This window comes from Zeugodacus cucurbitae, chromosome 2, assembly GCF_028554725.1.
Source record: "Zeugodacus cucurbitae isolate PBARC_wt_2022May chromosome 2, idZeuCucr1.2, whole genome shotgun sequence".
Taxonomy (NCBI): Eukaryota; Metazoa; Arthropoda; class Insecta; order Diptera; family Tephritidae; genus Zeugodacus; species Zeugodacus cucurbitae.
Window position 1 is genome coordinate 70,248,559 of NC_071667.1, and position 21,094 is coordinate 70,269,652.

The window sequence follows — 21,094 nt, forward strand, 5'->3', positions numbered from 1 at the left end:
TCAATACTAAAATAATTCAAAACTTAGTTCAAATAGCGTTCCTGACATGAGACAATTTCATTTAAAAATTGAAAATTAGTATAAATCGATCAGTATATTTCCATAATCAACATAGTATGCCGAATAATTCTCCCTGCTCATAATAAATTTTATATTATAATAGATGAAATCGGTATAAATATATGTATATTTCTTCTAAATCGGTTATTATCGATTTTTGTTCCTTCCGTTCATTTTAATTTATTTTAAATTTTCAGCTGACATTTTCAATGAAATTATCGTAATAGTTGGCAAGTTACGAAAATTTTAAGTTGGCAATGCTATGGTTGATTTATAGAAAATATAAAATATATATGTACGTATGCAAATGAATATTTAAATATTTTGTATATTTACAGAATGGGTAAGTATATTTACATTGCTTCATACTGCAGCTTCTTTTGCTATGTTATCTACGTACAAACACATAAACGTGCTTACTTACCAAGTAAAACTTACAAGCGCTGGACTCAATTGCAGCGCCGTGCCTATCACTGGAGCATCCTTAAGACTGTGCCAATTAATACTTAGAACTCACACATTTCTTCATATAACACTAATATACAGCACACCGGATATAGAAACCACACAAATTCACTTTATTCCGAACATATAACCGGATATCTGCCACACAACTGCTTCCTATGCCCGTTGTGGCACATTTCATGGAATACCAATAGGTATTCTCTTATTTTAGCACAAACAACACTTAAACACACTTCACTCGTTTCATTTTATGCATCGATGCAATAAAAGACGATTTATATCAATTAATTTGGTTAAATATGCAAAATTCCGTAATAAACCACGACCGACGCGCAACTTGTGAAGAAAAAGCGGTTGAAACTTCAAAATAACTAAGCGATACTGTCAAATATTCCGAAGAGGAAGCAAAAGGAAAAGCAACTTAACCAGACGACTCAAAAAATTATTTAACTTTCATGCGTAAACCTAAGTAATTTTAGTACAAATAAGTTAATATACTGTTAAGATATAATACAATAAATAAAATTAATAGTTATTTAGCACCGACTTGCCCATCATAAAAATGTATATTTGCAAAAATAATTAAAAAATTCATAACATTTTAGTGGCCACTTTGCTTTACTATCAATAATCGATAAATTTTCCATCGCAACCAGCTGTCGATTACATAGCTATCGGAGCACATGCTGCAAGAAACTGTAACCACGACTAGTAAACATTTCGTTTGTGATTGGAGCTAAATAGTGCGAAAATAATGACCAACACGGGGCAAATAGTGTCCAAAGGCACATTAAATGACGGTTTAGTTAATAGTAGTGTAATTTTCCGTCGAAATCGTGCATTGGGCTATGTGAGCAACAGCGTGCCCGCCGCGATACGGTATGTACGCCGTCGTAAGGATACCTTGATCACCACTTGTATTGGTCGTTCCTTTCAAGTGTACACGGCCAGCCATTTTCGCCTCTTACATGTCGGGCCAGTGCATCCAGATGAGATAACCGCCTTGGCTATGGATCGTATACACACTTATACGGCCAGTAATCGTTGTATTTACGCTTGGCGCGCCGGCAAACACCAGCGACACGTGTTTCGTGGTCACACACGCAATGTACATTTGTTGTTGCCATTCGGGGCACATCTAATAGCGGTGGATGAGGCGAATGTTTTACGCGTTTGGGATATAGCAACGGAAGAAGTATACTTGGAATTACAATTCAATGCGGATGAGTTTTTAATAACCGCATTGGCACATCCGCCTGCCTATCTGAACAAAATTGTATTAGGCTCACAGCAGGGTATGCTTAAAATTTGGAATATTAAAGAGAATCGTTTGGTGTATACTTTTGCTGGTGTGGGCAGCAAGGTTACGTGTATACAACCATCACCAGCGTTAGATGTTGTAGCAGTTGGTCATCAAGATGGCACTATTATTGTGCTCAATCTCAAATTCGACGAGGTGCTTATGAAGTTTAAGCAAGACTGGGGACAAGTTTCACAGATATCGTTCAGAACAGATGGACCACCCATAATGATCACTGCGTGTTCTAATGGTCACGTCGCATTTTGGAATCTGGAGGATCGTAAGGTAAGATTTTTATATAAATCTCTAATTATTTATGTAAAAATATAATTTTTTTTTTAATTTAAAGATTGCTGGCCAATTACAAGCGCACGAGGACTCCGTGGCTACGGCTATTTGCTTCCACAACGAACCGCTACTTTTTACCACTTCGCCAGATAATTCGATGAAATTGTGGATCTTCGATATGCCAGATAATGGCGCGCGTATGTTACGCATAAGAGAAGGACACACCGGACCACCCTTGTGTATAAGATATCACGGCAATACTGGCACCACAATACTTTCCGCTGGTGAAGACAGTGCTTTGCGTGTATTTAGCACACTGACAGAATCATTTAATAAAAGTATGGGCAAAGCTAGTTACAATCGAAAACAGTCCAAAAAAAGAAGTAAGTTAAATGAAACTTTTTTACAGAATATTATAAAAAATTTTGTTATATATATAGACCGTTTCGAAGAGGATTCATTACGTATGCCACCAATCATCGAGTTTACCAGCGAGACAACACGTGAGCGTGAATGGGATAATATAGCTGCTATACACGAGGGCATCATACAAACGACAACATGGTCATATCATAAAAACCGTATGGGCGAACATCGTTTGGTACCGGAGAAATTCCAAAACAAAAATCGTACGGACTACAATACAATCACAACTTGTGTAACACTCACGCACTGCTGTAATTTTGTTATTATTGGTAAGGAATTAGAAATAATAATATGCAATCATTATTGAAGTATATATGCATATAGTTGTAATAGACTAGTTCAATATATTTTATAGGTTATTCTAGCGGTGACTTGGAGCGCTTCAACATTCAAAGTGGCATACATCGCGCGAGTTACGGTGCTCCAGCGCATAAAACTGCAGTACGTGGTGTAGTTTCGGACATTTTAAACCAATTTGTCATCTCTGGCTGTGGCGATGGTCTATTGAAATTTTGGCCGTTCAAAGAAAAAGGTAAATTTTTGTATTCATAAAAAAATATTGAACCCGATTAACATATTCTACTTTTATTTCTCGAAGTTGCTAATCATATCAAGTGCCTTAAATTTTCTGATGGAATTTCACTGATGCGCATACACCGCGAAAGCGCTATGCTTGCTGTTGCCTTGGTCAACTTCACCGTACACATTGTGGATGTGGACACGCGGGTCGTGGTGCGTAAATTCGAGGGACACATTGCGAAATTGAATGATATGACATTCAGCCCCGACAGCCGTTGGCTTATAACCGCAAGCATGGATTCCACAATTAAAGTATGGGATATACCATCATCCTACATGATAGATCACTTCAAAGTGGATCGTCCATGTGTGTCGCTTAGCATGTCGCCAAATGGTGATTTTTTGGCAACAGCACATGTCAACTATTTGGGCATATATTTGTGGGCGAATAAGATGCTCTTCAACCAGATTACACTACGCTCCATCAATCCATATAGCACACCACCATTCGTTGGTCTACCAATTAGTGCTAGCGATGAGATGGATGTAGCTGATTTGATGGAGAAAACAAAACTGGGTGAAACGGGCGATGAAGACGACGAGGACATGAGTGATGAAGAAGTGGGTCCTGAGATCAATTTAACCTATGAATCACCAGCACAGTTAGACTGTGAACTGATTACGCTATCTGGCGCTGCGGCATCGCGTTGGCAAAATTTGCTAGACCTTGAAGTAATTAAGAAACGCAACAAGCCAAAGGCACCACCAAAAACGCCAAAGCAAGCGCCATTTTTCCTGCCAACAGTTGCTGGTTTGGATTTAAAATTCGATATTGCGCAAGCCGCAGGCAATGCAGCTGATGAGGGTTCGCGTGTCTTGCAACCAGGTGCCGGTGGTCTCAGCACGTTAACCAACTTTGGCAAAATGCTGCACGAGTCAGCAGACAGTAAAATTTACGAACAATGTGTGAATCATTTGAAACAACTTGGTCCATCAATGGTAGATTTTGAAATTAAATCATTGCATCCGAATGGCGGTGGTTCGTATCGCATCATGGTCGCCTTTTTGAAAACAATCGAGTCAATGTTTCAATCAAATGCGAACTATGAGTTGGCGCAAGCGTACTTGAGTGTTTTCTTACGTGTCTACGGCATAGATCTATTGGATTCAGAGTCGGTAATTGACGCATTGGAACAGGTGTCGGCAGTACAGGAAAAGAGTTGGAAAGTCGTTGAGGAGAAAATGTTGTTTGGTTTGGGTGTTGTGACTGCACTCAGAAATTTTGTGTAGATTTGGAATAGTTGATATTCGTAGACACTGATTTAAGATAAAAATGTGCTACCAGCTTTTATGGTATTAATGTATATAGAAAATATGGTTCACGTATGTTTTTTTTAAATATACTAATGAAAACTTATGTATTTCTTTTTATTAAATCATAAAGGGGAAAGGCAATTTTTGGTTGCTAAGCTATTGCCTTAGTAATCAGTGACGCTCATTGTTTAAAAAGAAGAAAACTTTTATATTTTGCTATTGATTATCTCATTTATATTTAAATTTGATTACTAGTCCTTGAAATTTAATTACCCAGCCTTTATTTGTTTATGTTTTGTCTATAATTTGTTGATGTTTACATGCAATCAGCTGTTTTTGCTTATCTGCAAATCTTACAACTAAAAAAACTAACATAACCTCCAAATTGCATGTCATTCTGTCTCCATTATTTCAAAATTTTTGGAGCATAAACTCGCTTTATTTAAAGCACACCTACAATTTACGTCGAAATTTAATAAATTCTTCTCATCGTATGCAACTCAGAACTTTTCACGTTTTTGCAGCAGTCTTGACAAGACGACTAATCCAATTTTAGAAACGAAAATATCAATTAACTAATCTCTACGCAGACCAACCCTAAGGTCACGTATTTACATATCTCTTGCACATATTAAATGTAAAAAACTCTTCAAATTATCGCCTGGCAACTCAGGTTCCACATCAGTAAATAAAAGCACAGAGGATTTATGTATTATTATAGTATATTTGCCGTTAATGTAACCATTTAAATTAATAGTTCCTTTTGAATTTCTAATTTGTATTCTAGAGTGAAATTGAATAGCCTTAAGGAATGCGCCTTGTTTATGACATCACATGCAGACTCTTCCAAAAAGTGGATTTTTAAAACATGTTTTTTTATGGTAACGATTTACTTTCGTTTTACGGACTTTTGCTGTTTGGCGATGGTTGTTGTGAAAAATTAAACATTGCTGCAGCAAAGTCACATTGTCAATTAGGAAACCAGCAGGCGCTATTATTAATCGCTCCAGTAAATGTACCCTTTGTTGTTATTTCGCTGTTGTTGTGTTGTTGTTCTGCTGTTATGGTGACTTGTTAAAATTTATCTAGTTTTGTAGTGCTTCTGCGTGTTCACGGCTTATTTGTAGGATTATTTAAACGATTAAACATAAGTTGCTGTTGGAGATGTTGGCGGTATGCGCTTAACTCGACGAACACTGCTCTATTCTGGGTCCTTGCTCATAGCCGCGATCATCTTCTTCATAAGCCATACGTTGGTGCTGTTGTTGACGACGTTGTTTGGGATCGAATTCCTCCTGTAAATGTATACAATATTTAAAAATATATTTTAAATTAACCTCAATTAAATGAGCTTACCAATTCGACTGTCTCAGCATCAAGTGGTATGGTTACTTCTGGCCTTGGGGGCAGGCATTGTTCAAGTGTGGGAATAACTGTTAGTGGAATATTAGTGGGGAAGATTACTTCGAATTGTATGATCAGGCGACCTTTCTCCAGCGGGTTCTTATACAACGGCATGCCTTCTTCCATGACACACTTGGTCATTTCATGTTTGACAACCTCACCAGGTTTGGACCGCACCACAAGATCACGATCATCGAGTGTCTTAATAACACGTTCGAAACCACAAAGTGCTTCCACCAATTGTATTGGCATTTTCATCATTAAATCCGTACCGGCATGCACAAATGTCGAGTGCTCTTTCTCATCCAACAATATGATAATATCACCAGGTTGCGAGTCAGGTTCATGATCGCCTTCACCATTAAATATGATTTTCTGTCCATCTCGCATACCTTTCTCTATATGCACTTCCAATACTTTACGTTCCCTAACCGTTTTCCTACCATTACACTGCTTGCAACGATCCTTTTCAGAGATCATCTCGCCTGTACCCATACATTTACGACAAACTTGTTCGGTGTGCTGCACTAAACCAGGTCCAATCTGTTGTACTCGGGTTTCTACACCACTACCGCGACATTGCATACATTTCTCAATTGCACCCTTCTTGCCACCGCGACCTTCGCATTTGTCGCAAATCACATTCTTCTGCAGGGCCAGCTTGCGTGTGGCACCATTGTACAATTCTTCCAACTGAACGGACATCTGATGTACAACATCCTTACCACGACGCTCACGTCGACGACCACCACCGCCGAAACCAGCTCCGCCAAAGAACTTCTCAAAGAAGTCCATTGGGCTGCGGAAGTCACCTGTGTCAGCACCGCCTTTCTTGATCGCCGCTTCGCCGCCATCATCGTAGATCTGTCGTTTCTCACGATCTGACAGCACCTCGTACGCCTGTGAAATAGCCTTGAATCGCTCACCCTCATTTGGGTTTTTGTCAGGATGATATTTTAATGCTAACTTTCTGTAGGCTTTCTTCAGTTCTTCACCTGTGGCGTCGGGTTTTACACCCAACAGGTCATAATAACCAGTTTCTTTAACCATATTCTCTTATTTATGTTATGCCAATGAATCGAATAAAAAAAGTATTCACAGCTCCTCCAAAGGAAAGACGAAAATGTACGACCTGAAAAGTGTAGAGAAATACACGAAGTGAGCAAAATATATAGACGAAATATGAAATATTTTTTTATCCAAATTTTTTCATTCCCTCAAAAGTTTTTCTATTACTTTGATATGTCTATTTCTGAAGTATAGTTGATGTAAAATTCTAAAATAACACGTTTACTAAAATATGTTTAATTTACACCGATGTTCACGCGTTTCGTAGCCAATAAAAAGTCTCCACTTCTACAAGTCTTTCACTGTTTTCATGTCGATTTTGCGTTTGTATGCCACTGTATTATTGTGCATATTTTAGCACATGATTTTTAAAATTGTATACCTTAAAGTTTGCAGCCGCTTTTTGTTTATTAATTTTTTTGTCAACTTCTAAACGTCTGTGTCGTAGCTCTGCCAAATCAATACTGAATGTGATGTGTAAAATTGTGCATATTAATGGATCGGCATATGTATTTAGTTACAATAGAACTTTCTTTGCATTTCTACCTGGCTTTCCAACTACAAGAATGACTGACTAAACATCATACACATTTTTCATCAGCAGGTAGATACAAAAGTGTATTCTTGAGAATCGCATCCCTTATACCCACACACCTACGCGATCGTTTTTAAATAAAATTTTTGCAATTACGAAATATCCAGAAAAATGCGTCCGACTATCCACCGTCTGGCCAAAGGGGGAAAAGTGCATAGCAAAGTAGCGAGTAGGAACAACCACATTTAGCAAAACTACACGAACAAAGCCACCGACGAGTTACGAACACTTCGAACTTCGATTGTTGTAGCCTGCTGCAGTAATATCGATTTTACCTTCGTCACCGCATCTGTCTGGCTAGTAGCTACCTATGTACCTAGTTCCATTTTTTGCCGAATTTTAGACGCCAACTCGCTATTCATTTGCAAAATTAATTCTAATTTAATTTTACATTACGAAGTTCAACAATGCCATATGCTATATTATACTCGCGAACTATTGGCCTGACGCCATCTTTCCATTAGTTGGCAGTTTCTTTCTTTCATTATGTAAATAATAGGTATCTTCTATACATTAATAAGTTTTTACTTACACGGCCTGCAGAACGAAGATTCTTTTAGATATAAACTAAATATTCAAAATATTTAAATGACAAAAAGTTCCATCGAAAATTTTCTACTGGTCTACTAGTTGTGCAAATCTAAGAACGCAATATACTTTCCAGCTCGTTTAATTACCTGTCTCTAGGGTACTGAACTTAAAAATTATTTTTACAATTTGTAAATAGTGTTTCTTTATCTCCTCTTGCCCAGCTGTTATCTTTGTTTAATATACTGTAAACGCCAGAATAATTTACACAATACTTTTCTTTAAACTCACAATAGAAACGTGGTCACACTGCGATCAAGATAAACCTCCGACGAGAAGAAACTTCAAATGAGTGCCCTTTTGATTTTCAACTGAGGAAATGTGGAAGACCGTCCCAGTCTGACGCATGAATTTTCTAGAATAGAAACGTGAGTGTCGGTAATACAGACCATATAGATGTAATCGATTTCGAATTATCGTTGCTAATGGACCGCGACTGCTAATGAGCAAAATAATCTACAAAATTTAACGACCTTATATTTATTGATTGAAAATATTTACTACAATTGTTGACACGAAAAACATTTTTTAGAGAACCGCAAATGACACATATAGTTTCCAAAAAGCTGTTTTACATTCTTTAATTTTATGAATACAATTAATCGATGAATAATTGAAAATCGATATTTTGAATCGAAATTGTTTCAGATGTTCCACAAATGTATTGTCGATAACAAAGTTCACAATTTGCTTCTTATTTTTATAGAAACTTAATGGGTATTAAATTAAACATTTATCTTTTTGTAAAATAGTCACTTTTGGAGCAAATATGGAGCAAAAAACATTATTGAAGTGTAATATTTGTTTACTAAAAACAGTAGCATCACATCATGTTATAGCGACCTCTGGTTGTCAAAGTTGTCTACCAATAGGGGTTGATAGAACAGCTGTTTATGTGTAGTTGCAGCATACTTTCCTGTGGGTGTTACAAAATAAGTAATATTATTATCCAAATATTATAAAATAAAATGAAACACGCACAATTTATTGCTCGTACCGTAATGGTACAAAAGAATAATGTTGAAGAAGCTTGCCGCCTGCTAAATCGCATTTTGGGTAAAGAAGAAATATTTGATCAATACCGGCGCACACGCTTCTATGAGAAACCATATCAGGTTAGTACCACAAAAGTTACGACTGAATTAAAAATAAATATATTAATTTTACGTTTACAGGTACGTCGTCGCGTCAACTTCGAGAAGTGCAAAGCAATCTACAATGAAGACATGAATCGAAAAATACAGTTTGTGCTACGTAAAAATCGCACTGAGCCATTCCCAGGATGCAGTTAATTTTCTATTAGTAATAAATAGTGAAAACAAAAATAAAATTAATGTGTTGTTAAACAAAAAACCCTTTTCAATTGTTATAATAACCCAGTTGTGTTGAAAAAGTTACATTTACATATGTTGGCAAAGGTTCAATTGAAGCTTAAAAGCTTTCAGCGGTCTTTGAAAGCTTCGTGGACAATGTTTGACAGTTCAAACTGTTTTGGTAAAGATGACTGCAAGTTGCAACTAAAGATTTTCTTACTTTCGAACAGAGCGGACGTGTTTACATCAATTTAGTGGTATGTAAAGGAAAAGTGTTGGAAATTCAATCAGGAAATACAATATGAGAGTAGTGCAATTCGCAAGAAACTTAAACAAATTTGTGTACTTTGAATATGGTTATTGCAGAAAATATTAGGAATCCAAGAAACTTACACATAAATGTGGGTTGTAAAGTGGATAAGGTATCCAAATATTAAAACGGCGAGTAAATGAATGGATTTTTAATATATAATAGGACGCATATTAAAGCCATCAAATATTACGACATTCGGCGAAACAATTCAATAATAACAAAATATGATACACCGTTAAGAAACTATATTTTAATTTGCATAGTAAATCTGTACGCCAGTCGTTAAATTGCATTTCATTGACTACAAATACGGAAGTGGGTCTGCAACAGCAATAATTCATACACTAACAGCCATTTATGCATATAAGGCTCACTTTCAAGGGCGTACAGTAAGAAACAATGTGCTTATTATAATAAATAGGTGATAGGTCATCGTGTATAATGTTGGAATAAAGCTAAAATTATACAAACACACTTATATATTAATGCGCATAAAAGAAAATTTATGCAAAGTGCATGCCGTAAAATCAAGAGCATCACAAAATCATTGCAATAAATCCTCCACCTACCACTTTCAATCAATTTCAACCATTCCTCAAATTGCGCAATGAACCATTTTATTATAAAGCACGTCTCTGCTATTCTACTTTGCAATATGTACATAACTAATAAATACATACATATGTATGTATTTATGTACGTCTACCATTCCCTCCAGTATGTCACGTTGTTGGCACTGTTTCTTAACTTTAGATTTTTGCATAGTTACTTTTGTTGTGGAATATCGATTTGTTGGTGTTTTCATGCTATTTTTAGACACTCGAACACATAACACACAGTGGGTACGAGTGCTCATGCACCCGAAAAGTCACATATACGTGTACATGTATGTGTATGCATCCTTAAGCCTTTGTATTTTGAATGGATTAATGTATTACCACCATCAATCGATGACGGACGTTGCATCCTTTTTGCGTTGTTTGTTGGCAGTATTAACTGTTTTATAAGCAAACAATAAAGTCTTTGTTATACATTTTCAATTGAAAGGAAATACCTGCGAGTTTAGTCATATAATTGCGTGTAGGGAGCTGATATTGAAAGGAAGATTGAGAACTTGATATCACATTCATATTGGTGAACTTTATAAAATGATTGTATATATTATATACATATTTCTTATATAAAAAGATTGTATGTGCAACATTCTTGTTCTTAATAAATATTTTATTAACTTTTTCTAATTTAGTTTAAGCCCAACTGATAAAAGGGGGGAAAATGCTTTCGCATCAGTTGCACGCAGTGATTTGGTTACTTAACGGAGTCATTGCACTTTATGCATATCCAACTATAAAACTACCATTCCTATTTGGTAAGTAGTCAATATATAAATTATTCAATCCATATTTTTTAGGTTATTTTTTAAATACATATGTATGTACATTAGTAGAAAGTAAGAAATAGAATTTATGAGTGTTATACTCATATTGTATTACTATTTCATATTCCATTATTATTTATTTTTTCTATTTGAAAAGTTTCTTCCGCATATGGCGAAAACGCTTCCAGGTTCAAAAGGAGTGGATTGGAAATACAAGTAAGCTTTCTATGCACACAAAATAATTACCGTTGACACATACTGTATATATACATGCAAATATACATACATATTAAGAAATATATAAACTTGTTTTGCAGTTAAATTTAAATTCATTTAGTTAACAACATTTTCCCTTCCTCTCACAGTCCGATGCAGATGTGGTGGAATTGGAGCATTTAAAGGACCATTATGGCAGTGAAAACATAGAAACAGCTGGACAAATACCGTCAAATTTTGAACAGACCTTTGTGCCCGATGTTGGCGTCGGCAAACCCGTTAGTGCTGAACCGCTAAGTGAATCGCAGGAATTGGAACGTCAATTAGAGCAAATGCCCGCAATTACCACAAAATTGGAAAAGAGCACCACAACAGAGTTATCAGTCGCACCAATTGAGCCGGAGGGGCGTGGCGAACAGCTCTTACCAGTTGGCGGCAGTGGCATTCATCGTCCACCCACGCTACAACATGACAACGGTGGTAAGACACCAGCTGAGGCTGGTGCGACCAATCAGCAGCAAACTGCTGAAATTGGTGCGGTTGTACCAAATGGTGGCGGTCCGCCTGCACCATCAGCTATCAAGGTATGTACTTTAGTATTTAAAAGTGTCATCTTAATAAAGAAAATTTCCTTTAAATGTCGTGTGAATGTATGTTTGTGTACCAATGGTTGTAAATGTGTTTCGATACAGCCTTTCTATGGTGCCGCACGTTTGGCATTCGGTCAAAATCCGGAAGTGCTGCCAACCACCTCCACAGCGGCCACTTCCACTAGCACTACAACGTCAACAACAACAACCACCACTACTCCAGCAATCGTCCAAGCCAACAACGCTGGCAAAGATGCAAATGCGCCTGAAACAGATACACTTCCACTTGACGTCAAGAGTGTCGGAACGAATGGGCAAGAAAGCACACAAATGAATCCAATAGAGAAATTGGCCGAGCAAATTAAACCGGCAGCACAACGTCGCTCGGTGCCCTTAAAGCCACAACAGGTTCTTATGCTGAAACGTTCTTCACATCATACATTAACACATACATCCACATACATGTGTCACATACACCGATACCGGATACACAGCACAGCCCTGCAAGGAAATCCCTCGAAATGATTGCCTTTCTAGTGATAGAAGAATTACAGAATATTTCACTCAGAGAGGCACTAATTATGAACTAGAAATTTTATACGTAATATGTATATGGCTTTGCTTGCAGGGTTATAAATCACATTCATGCACTCCTAGTGCTTGTATAAACTCATAAGTAGATGCATACATACTACACACAACTATATTCATTTGCATACATACATACATGCAAATATATTTGAATAAAAAGTAATGCATTCAAATTATCCTTGGAATAGTTGGCAGCTTAATAAGTGAATTTGAAATTCAACAATTGCCACCCACACAATTTAAATATCAATTTTTTGTTATATATGAGCTGCCCTGTACTATAAAAGCAGGAAACAAATGCTCGGTCGCTACTATCGTTCAACGATATACAAAAGTTTTATTTTAATTTTAGTCTCAGTGACGGCATCCAAAAATATTCTTCTGAAACCAAAAACCTGAGAGAATTCATACATTTCATAATTACAAAATACATACATATTTACATTTTTACGAAAACATATTTATTTTTAAACATAATTAATAAAATATTTTTTTTACTATTATACTTAATTAGACCGTCGAAACACTTCTAAAACGCCACAATGGTCAGTTATCACCCTTTGACATGGCACAGTATGTGTTTTGGACTGGCGATGAGGCAGGTGTTGCACGCGCCGTTGAGGAACTAATCGATCGTGGAGTGGTAAGTCTGTATGAAAAGTATAATTACGAACTTTTATAATTATCATATGAATTATGTAGATGTCACGTGAAAACGCCTTAGCATTTCTGCGTGAAGTACGCATTGGCATTGAGTATCTACAACAGTCGTACACAAATCGCATCTTCCCAGAAGCCGGGCTGAATATAAACATTGACAAGGTAAAAGAATATAAATAAAAAATATATATTTCACTAATAGTGTTTCCATGTTTCATTTTAGAAAATGTTCGAGATGCCCCAGTCCAAACCGGTGGCACCGCCAACTGTTGCATCCACAAACGAAAAATCGCTACTTCCTTACTTACAACTGGAGCGTCTACTGCACACAAGCAATCAACGCCAAGTGAAACCAGTTGATAATACACCAGTATGGCATAAATTGCAAGCGCTCAACAATGATGGTAATCAAGGTGAAGGAGAAGAAAAATATATAAAAATAATAATCAAATTATTTAACAAACTATTTTATTAAAGAACTCAACGATTATGATGAGAACGGCGAAAGAGCTAAGATATCACAATTCTTGTATAATGAATATACTTTGGAAGATATTTTATATAAATTGGCAAAGGTATGTTTACAAACACTCTGCCTCTCTCACTTCCTATTTATGTATACGGATTTATTGCTCTGCTTTGTTTTTGCAGATCATGTTCACACAGTCTTTGGCTCATGGCTCCGATGAAGCTCAGCATGAATTGCAGAAATTAACCGATTTTTTGGAACGTGAGGGCAATCTTGGTGTCATACCAATTGACTTGCAGAAGAAAGTTTTACGTATGTCTCTTTAAGCATTATTATTACTGTTATTTAAATTTATTAATTTCTTGCAGACATCTTATTCCGCGCTTTGTCCGATACTTTGGCAGAACGTCCCGAATTATTGTCGGTTGCAAATGTTAATCTCGCTAACACCTACAATCGTCTTCCTCTCCGTACTTTAGAGCCATGAAATGGACGCAGTAACAAGTGATTCCACAATAAGTAAAGTTTTACGTAAAAATACATATTTATATATACATAAATATTTTTTTGGTTCCAAATTATGATAGCTCCAGCATAGTTATCATAACAATATAAATTAGTGTCCGAGTTAAGCGAAGCGAATTTGCTCACAAATCGTCCATTACTAGCGGTGGCAAATCTATTTTAGTTTTGTAAAGCTCCAAAATTTATTTAATTTATTTGTTGCCAGCAACACAACAACAATGAGTATTTTGAACACTGCAAAGCAGCGTAAGCGAATTTATCTATTTACTAGAGCTGAGAAAAACGTATTAAAAAAATAATATATTATAACAAAAACAAACAGTTAGTGTGCTGTTTATTGCAAAAATGATTTGGAAAATATCACAGCATACTTAGACAACAATTTTCCAGTTTATTAGAGAAGCGTAACTGATTTTTGAAGTAATCCTAAAAAGCGATATTATATATACAAACAAACATACATAAAACTAAAAGTAGTGCACATATTTTGATTTGAAATCAATTTATGATAAAATAAAATTAACAACTGCGAAAATTATAACAAGTTGGCGGCAGTTTCGCATTGTGTTTATAACTGTAATAATGGCTAAATGTTTAACATTTTATGATAGGCTTATACCTATAAGGATATGTTTTTTTTTTGTAGGCGCGTATAACTGCATTCGTATTTTAATTGTATTTACAAGAGTACACATGCATATACATACATATATCCAATAAAACAAACGTATATGTTTACATATAACGGTAATGCTAATTAGTGTATTATGTGTTTAAATAGCTAAGCTGAGCTGAGTTATTTAGTACATTAGTTAGACGGTTAGGTACAATATTTTTTTCAAATATTTGTTTTTGTTTTATTAAATCTTAAGTGCAAATATAACTATATATCTATAAATGTAATAAAATAGTGTTTTATTGATCGTCGGGTATGGGATAATAAATTAAAATATTATTTAGACACAGCGACGTCTTAAAAGCAATACTTGATAGAATATCTATACGAAGAACATATTATAAAAATTATTATTTTAATAGTTCGCTAATAAATTTAAAAAATAAAAATATTTAATATTTATTTAATTAAGTGTAATCTTAAAAATAAATCCCGGTTCCGGATATTGCCATACCAGATACTCGTACACAAATTGTCGTTTAAAAAAAATACGGCATCATTACGTTCCACTTTGTGGCTGCTATTTCAATTGTACACAACAAACAGCTGATTGGATTAAGAATTAAACAAATTTTTGCAATAAACAACATTTATTTCTTAAACGTTAAATAAACGTATAAGCAAAACCATGAATGTTGACGAATCCACAATGGAAATGGACCCGCAGTTGGCCAAGAAATTATTCGCCACCGGTGCGGTGTTGGTTATAACTGGCGCGCCAGTCGGCACAGAATTCGGCATTGATCTGTGCAACTACACAATCGGTGAGAAATTTCGTGGCGTGAAAATGATACCACCCGGTCCACATTACGTCTGGTGTGCATCCTGCGGTCCATATGGTGATGTTGCGCCACGCGTGGGTTTTGTGCATTACTTCAAAAGCGAAGAGGTGGTTGTGCGTGAGTGGAGCCAAAGCGAGGAAGAATTGCAAGAAAGTCAATCCGATGATAAAGAATTGGAAAAGAAACGTATACGTGATAATCTGAAGGAATTCGATAGTTTTCTTGCACCATATGACTATCGATTTTACAATAAATGGAAACTGCTAACAGACAAGGTGACCGAGAGCACAGTAGATCGTTGTCGACCAACATTAGGCCCAATACGTACAAATGTTGAATTGCAATCTTGTACAGATGAGGAACGACCAAGAGGCACGCTGCATGCAAACAATTTGCAGCAGCAGAAAAGTAGTAAAACAATTGTAAATGAAAGTGACTTACTACCCAACTTAAAACCGGTGGAAGGCACCGCACCACGTTTCACAGAACTACCAGCGCGTGTACCAGAGAATGCCACGCCAGCTGAAGTATCACGCCACAGCATCGATTGTGTACAAGCAATTGAGCAACTTGTTGGCATGTTTCACAGTTCGGAGGCTTTAATCGAGGAGGAACAATTGGCTTTTGTTTTCTTTTTGGTTGGTTGTTCGGTAGAGTCACTGGCCCATTGGCGTAATATACTACACTTGTTGGCACACTCTGAGCAAGCTGTGCAAAATTTCAAAATACTTTATATGAAATATGCAGAAGCATTGATGCAACAAGTGCCACACCTGCCCGAAGAGCTAATGGAACCAGGTGAATATAATACAGTCTATAAAGATGTGCGTGCACTGCTAGTCAACATGAATTTGGCTGGTTTGGGTGTGAGTGCTGATAAACTTAGTAGAAAATTAGAAAAAACTTTGCAATGGCACTTTGACGGTTTGCTCGATGAAGATCCTGAAGATATGCCCGTTATAGTAGAGATGACTTAGATTTATAGCTATGCTATAAGAATTTGAAAAATATATTTGCAGAGTTACATAGCACATAAATAATGTAATATAAAGTTGTAATAAAAAGTTTATAGTTATATTAAATACATTTATTTTTGTTTTTTGGGCTCGCCTTCCACATTCGCCGTAACCACCAACGCATTGTTGCTCTTATCCTCAACACTTTCTTCATTTGTCAACGTTTGTTTTTCCTCTAAAGTGGCTTCTATTTGTGCTTTCAACACGTCAGTAAGACTTTTATCACCGTCCAGTTCTAAATTGTACTGCGCTGCTAACTCTTCTAAACGTTTCTGATTCTTCTGTAAATAGCCAGGTAACCAAAATATGGTTTGAACCATTCTGAAATGAAGTGTGCAATATTTGGTTGAGTATTTACTTATATCAATTAAAACCTACTTGATTAAAATATAACCGGAGAAGGCCAATAGCAAACATGTAAACGAGGTCTTTATCATATTCCAGTAATCCACAACAACTTGTTGATGCTTCATAACGATATTTTTTAACTTTTAACTTTTATTAAACAAATGTATTAATTCAATTTCGATTTTATTTTTTCTCCAGTTCTATTAGCTTCACTAGTTGATTGTAAAATATTATTTAAGTTCCTCGTAATAGATAACAAAGATGAGAAGTCATTTGTTATGGCTCAACTGGTTACCGTGGGTTACTTAAATTAATACGTGTCCGTAATTTTGAGCAGTGACACAGTGCACATGAGCCTAGTTTATCGTCAATCAATAGTTTACACCTGCTGTGATTATATCTACATATATGTATGTATATAACCACACACAATCGAACACAATGCATATTATTTGTTGCAAACACAAAGGTATGATAATCATTTAATTATCTTATATTCATGAACTATGATTTACTATACTGATTCCCAAAGGAAATGTACAAATGCAACATTCTTGGGGTAATTGTTTCACTTTGCCTGTTAGTATTGTTCCAGGAACCTTCAGAAATTGGAGGTTATGGATTTAATCGGGATTTGTAAATATATGATTTGGTATTAGAACGCGATGACTATCATTGGAGCTTACCGATTTTATCGCATCAAATACCGTTATTTCTGTTATTACTTTTATGAAATTAATTGCTTTGATTTGGATTTTGCTGGAATACTTGTATAGAAAGTTCATATTTATTTAAAATTTATTAGATTAGATTTCCAAGTCTATCCCCAATTCACTCATATTTTCTCATTTGCTCCAATACTTTATCGTATACATATTTCTTTGCCTCTTTGCCCCAAATGAAGTCCAAATGTGCCCATTTCGAGAAGGGTACAAGGTAGTCTAGCTTCATGTTCGGCAATTCGTCGCGCAGACGGCGAACATCCTTGACATCACACATCCAGTCATTGGCGCCATAGTAGAGCATAACAGGTGCTTTAGCATTACTCAACTGAAAAGTGGAGAAATGAAAGAATTAAGAATACTACAATTTGAATCATTCGCTACCTTGTAGTTGGGTGGGTACATGCTACCGCCATACTCTAAGGGATTTCGTAGCACACTGTAATCGAATTTGCGGAACTTATTCGAGTTGTGTTCCTGACAGAAGTGCAGATTCTGGTTGATTGAAGCACCTGCTGGCGATGTGGCTTTGATGTGTTCCAGCAATTCCTGCAGAGAAAATATTAATGATTATGCTTCAAATGAACACTAAGCTTCACGCTCACATATTCCAACTGTTCCGAATCGTAACCACCAATTAGGAAAATCTCATTGGCGCACATTTCGACATAGGGCGATGTGGCTTGACACATCTCAATGCCCAAATCTTGCTTGAACTTATTGCTTGGCATAAATTCCATTGAGCCCACAAGTTCGACCATCGCATTTGGTTGTCCCAAAATGGGCGCAAAGGCACGCGTTAGTGGACTCTTCATATTGCCCATATAGGCAGCGGGTCCCAGCAGATGTGCCGATTTAATTTTATTATTGTAGCTTGGCTTCTCCGACATCATCACCAAGTAAACGGTTGTGCCTTGCGAGTGGCCAATATACTGCAACTGCTTGTTGCCCGTGTAATTCAACACGTAATCGATCATAGCGGGCACATCGTAAACACCAATTTCATGCCAACTGAAATTCCAGAAGACCTGCCAGTAAGTGGGCCAAGTGCGATGCTTCTTCGAGTAAGTATTACCACGCGCATTACCCATCCACACATCGTAACCGGCATCGGCGAGTATATAGGCGAGCGCTTTGTTCGGACCCATCAGCACCCAGTCGGAGGAGGAGCTCAACATGCCATGCATGAGAAATGCAACAGGTCGTTTACCGGACTTATCACTCTTCGGTGAGTAAGGTATGCGATGCATGGTGAGTATGTAACCATCGCTGGTGGTGACCGTGTGACGTTCCATGGGGTAGCCATCGGCTATGATGCGTTCACCCTGGTTTGGAGGGAGTTTTTGTTTAAGTGTTAAATAGAGAATAACACAAAATGTTTTTATATGAGCTTACACAGTCCGAAATGGGTCGATCCGCGGCATATGCGCAGTCGAAAATGATCAGCAGCGCTAACACTAAACTTCCTTTTAACACCGAATTTTGCATTTTTTAAACAATCTAATTGTTCGAAGGGGTCTTATATAGCCATGAGCATTCTTGTATACCCCCACAGTAGCGTTACGCAGATAATGGCTAGAAATTATGACCCTAGATTAGCTAAAAATCGTTAAATAATTTACAAATTCGCGATAATGACTTGAAGTGTGCGTCAACAGGCATGATCTCATTAGCGGCCGATTTTTTTCGGCGGTACCGTTGTTTTCGAAAGTATTTCAGCTTTGATTTATCACGCCGTTCAGCGTTATACCCCTAAGAGAGCGCAATAGATTGTTTACACTGAAAATGGGAGTGAAGAAAATTGATAGTTCAACAGTTATCTTTTTTTTTTGAATACTAAGGAATATATGTATATATTTCATAGTTGCCAACATTGGGCTATAATAATAGGATTCCGTTTCTGTATACACAAGTCCAAGTTCCATGCCCGGATCAGTTGGTTGGTAACGCATTTTGTCGGAATATTTTTCTGTATTTTCTTCAATTATCGCCAGTACTTTCCTCGTTAATTGAGATGACGTATTCAAAGTTTATATTGGCTCTCTCAGTTATCTCTCCTAGAATCTCTCCAAGGAAGACCACAAGATTATCGGTCTCATCGAATATTATTAACATCCAATATAACATACTGGGAATAGTGATTCGACGTTATGAGTAAATTTATTCCCTTCGTAGATATCTGTATATATTATCAAGCCACATACTTCATTATATTGATAGTAGAAAATTGAAGTACTGATTAACAATTAAATGCCAATTTGATAGCAAAAAATACATTCATTAGAGGAATCTTTGGAATGGTAATTGACATCGGTAATCAACAAAGAACGGTATTAAATTGATCAAATATCGAATTTTTTAAAAGTTGACAATATGCTCCGAAAATTTGAATATTAATTTGTTAATTTTGTAGAATAATTTATTAAAAAATATTGCACTCCCCCCCGACTACTCCTCCTCGACATGACCTTCGATAATGTAGTTCAGTTTCTCCACATCTTTATGCCACAAACTCACTTCGACTTGGTAGTAACCGGGATGTAGATATTGCTTGAACTTGTCCGACACTATAGGATACTCTTTTATCACATAGGTGTTCTTAACAACCGGACAAACATATGGTGATGGTGCATTCGAGTATTTAACCAATGACTCGTAAATATACATGCGATAGAAGAACAACATGAAATCACAAACTCGCATGGCAGGCAATGGCATTAGTGTATTATAATCCTTCTCAGCGTCCTCGGCACGCTTTAGCAAAATTTTTATCTATAAAAACAAAAAAAATTAATTTATACTGTATACTAAATATTATTGTTACACAACCTTCCACGCATTATCCAGAGCCACCAGCTGCTCGGCAATGCCGCTGATCTTCACGCCGTCCTCACTTTGAATGAATTCCACATTAATTTTGCCCACATCATCGTCCTCCTTCACAGCTATCAACTGATCCAAGATGAATTCGTAATTGGACGCTTCCACTGCAGTGATAATAACGGCATATTTAAATGCAATTCCGTAAAGGCACAACAAATAGAAGTGCATTTTGATGCTGCAACGTTTGCGTTGCGTTTGAAGCGCCGTTTGCTGAAACACCACTTTTCATAAAAATATTTAAAAGATATCTAGCACGCAATAACTACCATTCTAGTGTGTTTACAGTTATGTGATAATATTTGACATGAAACGGAAATGATTTTTAAAAACGCTGTTGTTGTTTTTATCAATACATCTTGTTATAGAATATTTGTGTAAATATTATTTAATCATTATGTGGGTGTAGCTGCTCATCAAGTATTAGTGAGTTCACACAAAAATTATTTAAAATATAATTTCAAAGTAAAATTTTTGTTTTATGGGAATTTTCAAAAATCACTGTTTTGAATTTATGCTCTTTTTTTTAAAAACTACCTACTTTTCATCGATTTGGTCGTACGAAGTGTTATCTCATATAGCAATTCT

At 36.4% G+C, this 21,094-nt stretch overlaps 8 protein-coding genes across 14 annotated transcripts; 4 read left to right on the forward strand and 4 right to left on the reverse strand.

Annotated features, from left to right (window-relative positions):
- Positions 1-1,176: 1,176 nt before the first annotated feature.
- Positions 1,177-4,475, forward strand: LOC105211936 (WD repeat-containing protein 36). The gene is made up of 5 exons (XM_011183641.3): positions 1,177-2,110; positions 2,175-2,496; positions 2,554-2,808; positions 2,895-3,071; positions 3,138-4,475. The coding sequence occupies exons 1-5, from the start codon at positions 1,280-1,282 to the stop codon at positions 4,346-4,348; spliced, it is 2,796 nt and encodes a 931-aa protein (XP_011181943.2). The 5' UTR covers positions 1,177-1,279; the 3' UTR covers positions 4,349-4,475.
- Positions 4,476-5,076: 601 nt separating this feature from the next.
- Positions 5,077-8,398, reverse strand: LOC105211937 (dnaJ homolog subfamily A member 4). 4 transcript variants are annotated; one of them, XM_011183642.3, is made up of 3 exons: positions 8,259-8,398; positions 5,729-6,908; positions 5,077-5,667 (listed from the first exon to the last, which is right to left on the reverse strand). In XM_011183642.3, the coding sequence occupies exons 2-3, from the start codon at positions 6,824-6,826 to the stop codon at positions 5,554-5,556; spliced, it is 1,212 nt and encodes a 403-aa protein (XP_011181944.1). In that variant the 5' UTR covers positions 6,827-6,908; positions 8,259-8,398; the 3' UTR covers positions 5,077-5,553. The 4 variants fall into 4 exon arrangements, with proteins under 4 accessions (XP_011181944.1, XP_011181945.1, XP_054081586.1 ...); XM_011183643.3 differs by having other exon boundaries at positions 8,117-8,328; XM_054225611.1 differs by lacking the exon at positions 8,259-8,398 and adding an exon at positions 7,972-8,094.
- Positions 8,399-8,547: 149 nt separating this feature from the next.
- On the forward strand, positions 8,548-9,380 carry LOC105211938 (28S ribosomal protein S21, mitochondrial). The gene is made up of 2 exons (XM_011183644.3): positions 8,548-9,142; positions 9,203-9,380. Exons 1-2 carry the CDS (start codon positions 8,996-8,998, stop codon positions 9,317-9,319), a joined length of 264 nt encoding a protein of 87 aa, XP_011181946.1. The 5' UTR covers positions 8,548-8,995; the 3' UTR covers positions 9,320-9,380.
- A 66-nt stretch (positions 9,381-9,446) lies between these two features.
- On the forward strand, positions 9,447-14,990 carry LOC105211939 (uncharacterized). 4 transcript variants are annotated; one of them, XM_011183645.3, is made up of 11 exons: positions 9,447-9,597; positions 10,900-11,022; positions 11,189-11,247; positions 11,397-11,831; positions 11,940-12,245; positions 12,943-13,071; positions 13,131-13,250; positions 13,312-13,501; positions 13,566-13,663; positions 13,740-13,869; positions 13,926-14,990. In XM_011183645.3, exons 2-11 carry the CDS (start codon positions 10,929-10,931, stop codon positions 14,042-14,044), a joined length of 1,680 nt encoding a protein of 559 aa, XP_011181947.2. In that variant the 5' UTR covers positions 9,447-9,597; positions 10,900-10,928; the 3' UTR covers positions 14,045-14,990. The 4 variants fall into 4 exon arrangements, with proteins under 4 accessions (XP_011181947.2, XP_028895849.2, XP_028895847.2 ...); XM_029040016.2 differs by having other exon boundaries at positions 13,312-13,492; XM_029040014.2 differs by lacking the exon at positions 9,447-9,597 and adding an exon at positions 10,586-10,787.
- Positions 14,991-15,267: 277 nt separating this feature from the next.
- On the forward strand, positions 15,268-16,788 carry LOC105211941 (protein AAR2 homolog). Its single transcript, XM_011183649.3, has 2 exons — positions 15,268-16,581; positions 16,738-16,788. Exon 1 carries the CDS (start codon positions 15,387-15,389, stop codon positions 16,515-16,517), a length of 1,131 nt encoding a protein of 376 aa, XP_011181951.2. The 5' UTR covers positions 15,268-15,386; the 3' UTR covers positions 16,518-16,581; positions 16,738-16,788.
- Positions 16,575-17,538, reverse strand: LOC105211940 (uncharacterized). The gene is made up of 2 exons (XM_011183647.3): positions 16,935-17,538; positions 16,575-16,877 (listed from the first exon to the last, which is right to left on the reverse strand). Exons 1-2 carry the CDS (start codon positions 17,027-17,029, stop codon positions 16,628-16,630), a joined length of 345 nt encoding a protein of 114 aa, XP_011181949.1. The 5' UTR covers positions 17,030-17,538; the 3' UTR covers positions 16,575-16,627.
- Positions 17,539-17,662: 124 nt separating this feature from the next.
- Lip3_2 (lipase 3) lies at positions 17,663-19,500 on the reverse strand. Its single transcript, XM_011183650.3, has 4 exons — positions 19,022-19,500; positions 18,232-18,951; positions 18,011-18,175; positions 17,663-17,954 (listed from the first exon to the last, which is right to left on the reverse strand). The coding sequence occupies exons 1-4, from the start codon at positions 19,112-19,114 to the stop codon at positions 17,736-17,738; spliced, it is 1,197 nt and encodes a 398-aa protein (XP_011181952.2). The 5' UTR covers positions 19,115-19,500; the 3' UTR covers positions 17,663-17,735.
- A 264-nt stretch (positions 19,501-19,764) lies between these two features.
- LOC105211943 (uncharacterized) lies at positions 19,765-20,789 on the reverse strand. The gene is made up of 2 exons (XM_011183651.3): positions 20,456-20,789; positions 19,765-20,398 (listed from the first exon to the last, which is right to left on the reverse strand). Exons 1-2 carry the CDS (start codon positions 20,675-20,677, stop codon positions 20,075-20,077), a joined length of 546 nt encoding a protein of 181 aa, XP_011181953.2. The 5' UTR covers positions 20,678-20,789; the 3' UTR covers positions 19,765-20,074.
- Between the last annotated feature and the right edge of the window lie 305 nt (positions 20,790-21,094).

Excerpts from the sequence above, each read along its gene's own strand:
- LOC105211936 (XM_011183641.3), top strand. The coding sequence starts at position 1,280 with ATGACCAACACGGGGCAAATAGTGTCCAAAGGCACATTAAATGACGGT. Across the intron at positions 2,497-2,553 it reads AAAACAGTCCAAAAAAAGAA|ACCGTTTCGAAGAGGATTCA; the intron begins GTAAGTTAAATG and ends TTATATATATAG. Across the intron at positions 2,809-2,894 it reads CTGTAATTTTGTTATTATTG|GTTATTCTAGCGGTGACTTG; the intron begins GTAAGGAATTAG and ends TATATTTTATAG.
- LOC105211937 (XM_011183642.3), bottom strand. The coding sequence starts at position 6,826 with ATGGTTAAAGAAACTGGTTATTATGACCTGTTGGGTGTAAAACCCGAC. Across the intron at positions 5,668-5,728 it reads ATGCTGAGACAGTCGAATTG|GAGGAATTCGATCCCAAACA; the intron begins GTAAGCTCATTT and ends ATACATTTACAG.
- LOC105211938 (XM_011183644.3), top strand. The coding sequence starts at position 8,996 with ATGAAACACGCACAATTTATTGCTCGTACCGTAATGGTACAAAAGAAT. Across the intron at positions 9,143-9,202 it reads TCTATGAGAAACCATATCAG|GTACGTCGTCGCGTCAACTT; the intron begins GTTAGTACCACA and ends TTACGTTTACAG.
- LOC105211939 (XM_011183645.3), top strand. The coding sequence starts at position 10,929 with ATGCTTTCGCATCAGTTGCACGCAGTGATTTGGTTACTTAACGGAGTC. Across the intron at positions 11,023-11,188 it reads AAAACTACCATTCCTATTTG|TTTCTTCCGCATATGGCGAA; the intron begins GTAAGTAGTCAA and ends CTATTTGAAAAG. Across the intron at positions 11,248-11,396 it reads GGAGTGGATTGGAAATACAA|TCCGATGCAGATGTGGTGGA; the intron begins GTAAGCTTTCTA and ends TTCCTCTCACAG.
- LOC105211941 (XM_011183649.3), top strand. The coding sequence starts at position 15,387 with ATGAATGTTGACGAATCCACAATGGAAATGGACCCGCAGTTGGCCAAG.
- LOC105211940 (XM_011183647.3), bottom strand. The coding sequence starts at position 17,029 with ATGAAGCATCAACAAGTTGTTGTGGATTACTGGAATATGATAAAGACC. Across the intron at positions 16,878-16,934 it reads TCCGGTTATATTTTAATCAA|AATGGTTCAAACCATATTTT; the intron begins GTAGGTTTTAAT and ends ACTTCATTTCAG.
- Lip3_2 (XM_011183650.3), bottom strand. The coding sequence starts at position 19,114 with ATGCAAAATTCGGTGTTAAAAGGAAGTTTAGTGTTAGCGCTGCTGATC. Across the intron at positions 18,952-19,021 it reads ATCGACCCATTTCGGACTGT|GGTGAACGCATCATAGCCGA; the intron begins GTAAGCTCATAT and ends CCTCCAAACCAG. Across the intron at positions 17,955-18,010 it reads TGTACCCACCCAACTACAAG|TTGAGTAATGCTAAAGCACC; the intron begins GTAGCGAATGAT and ends TCCACTTTTCAG.
- LOC105211943 (XM_011183651.3), bottom strand. The coding sequence starts at position 20,677 with ATGCACTTCTATTTGTTGTGCCTTTACGGAATTGCATTTAAATATGCC. Across the intron at positions 20,399-20,455 it reads CTCTGGATAATGCGTGGAAG|ATAAAAATTTTGCTAAAGCG; the intron begins GTTGTGTAACAA and ends TTGTTTTTATAG.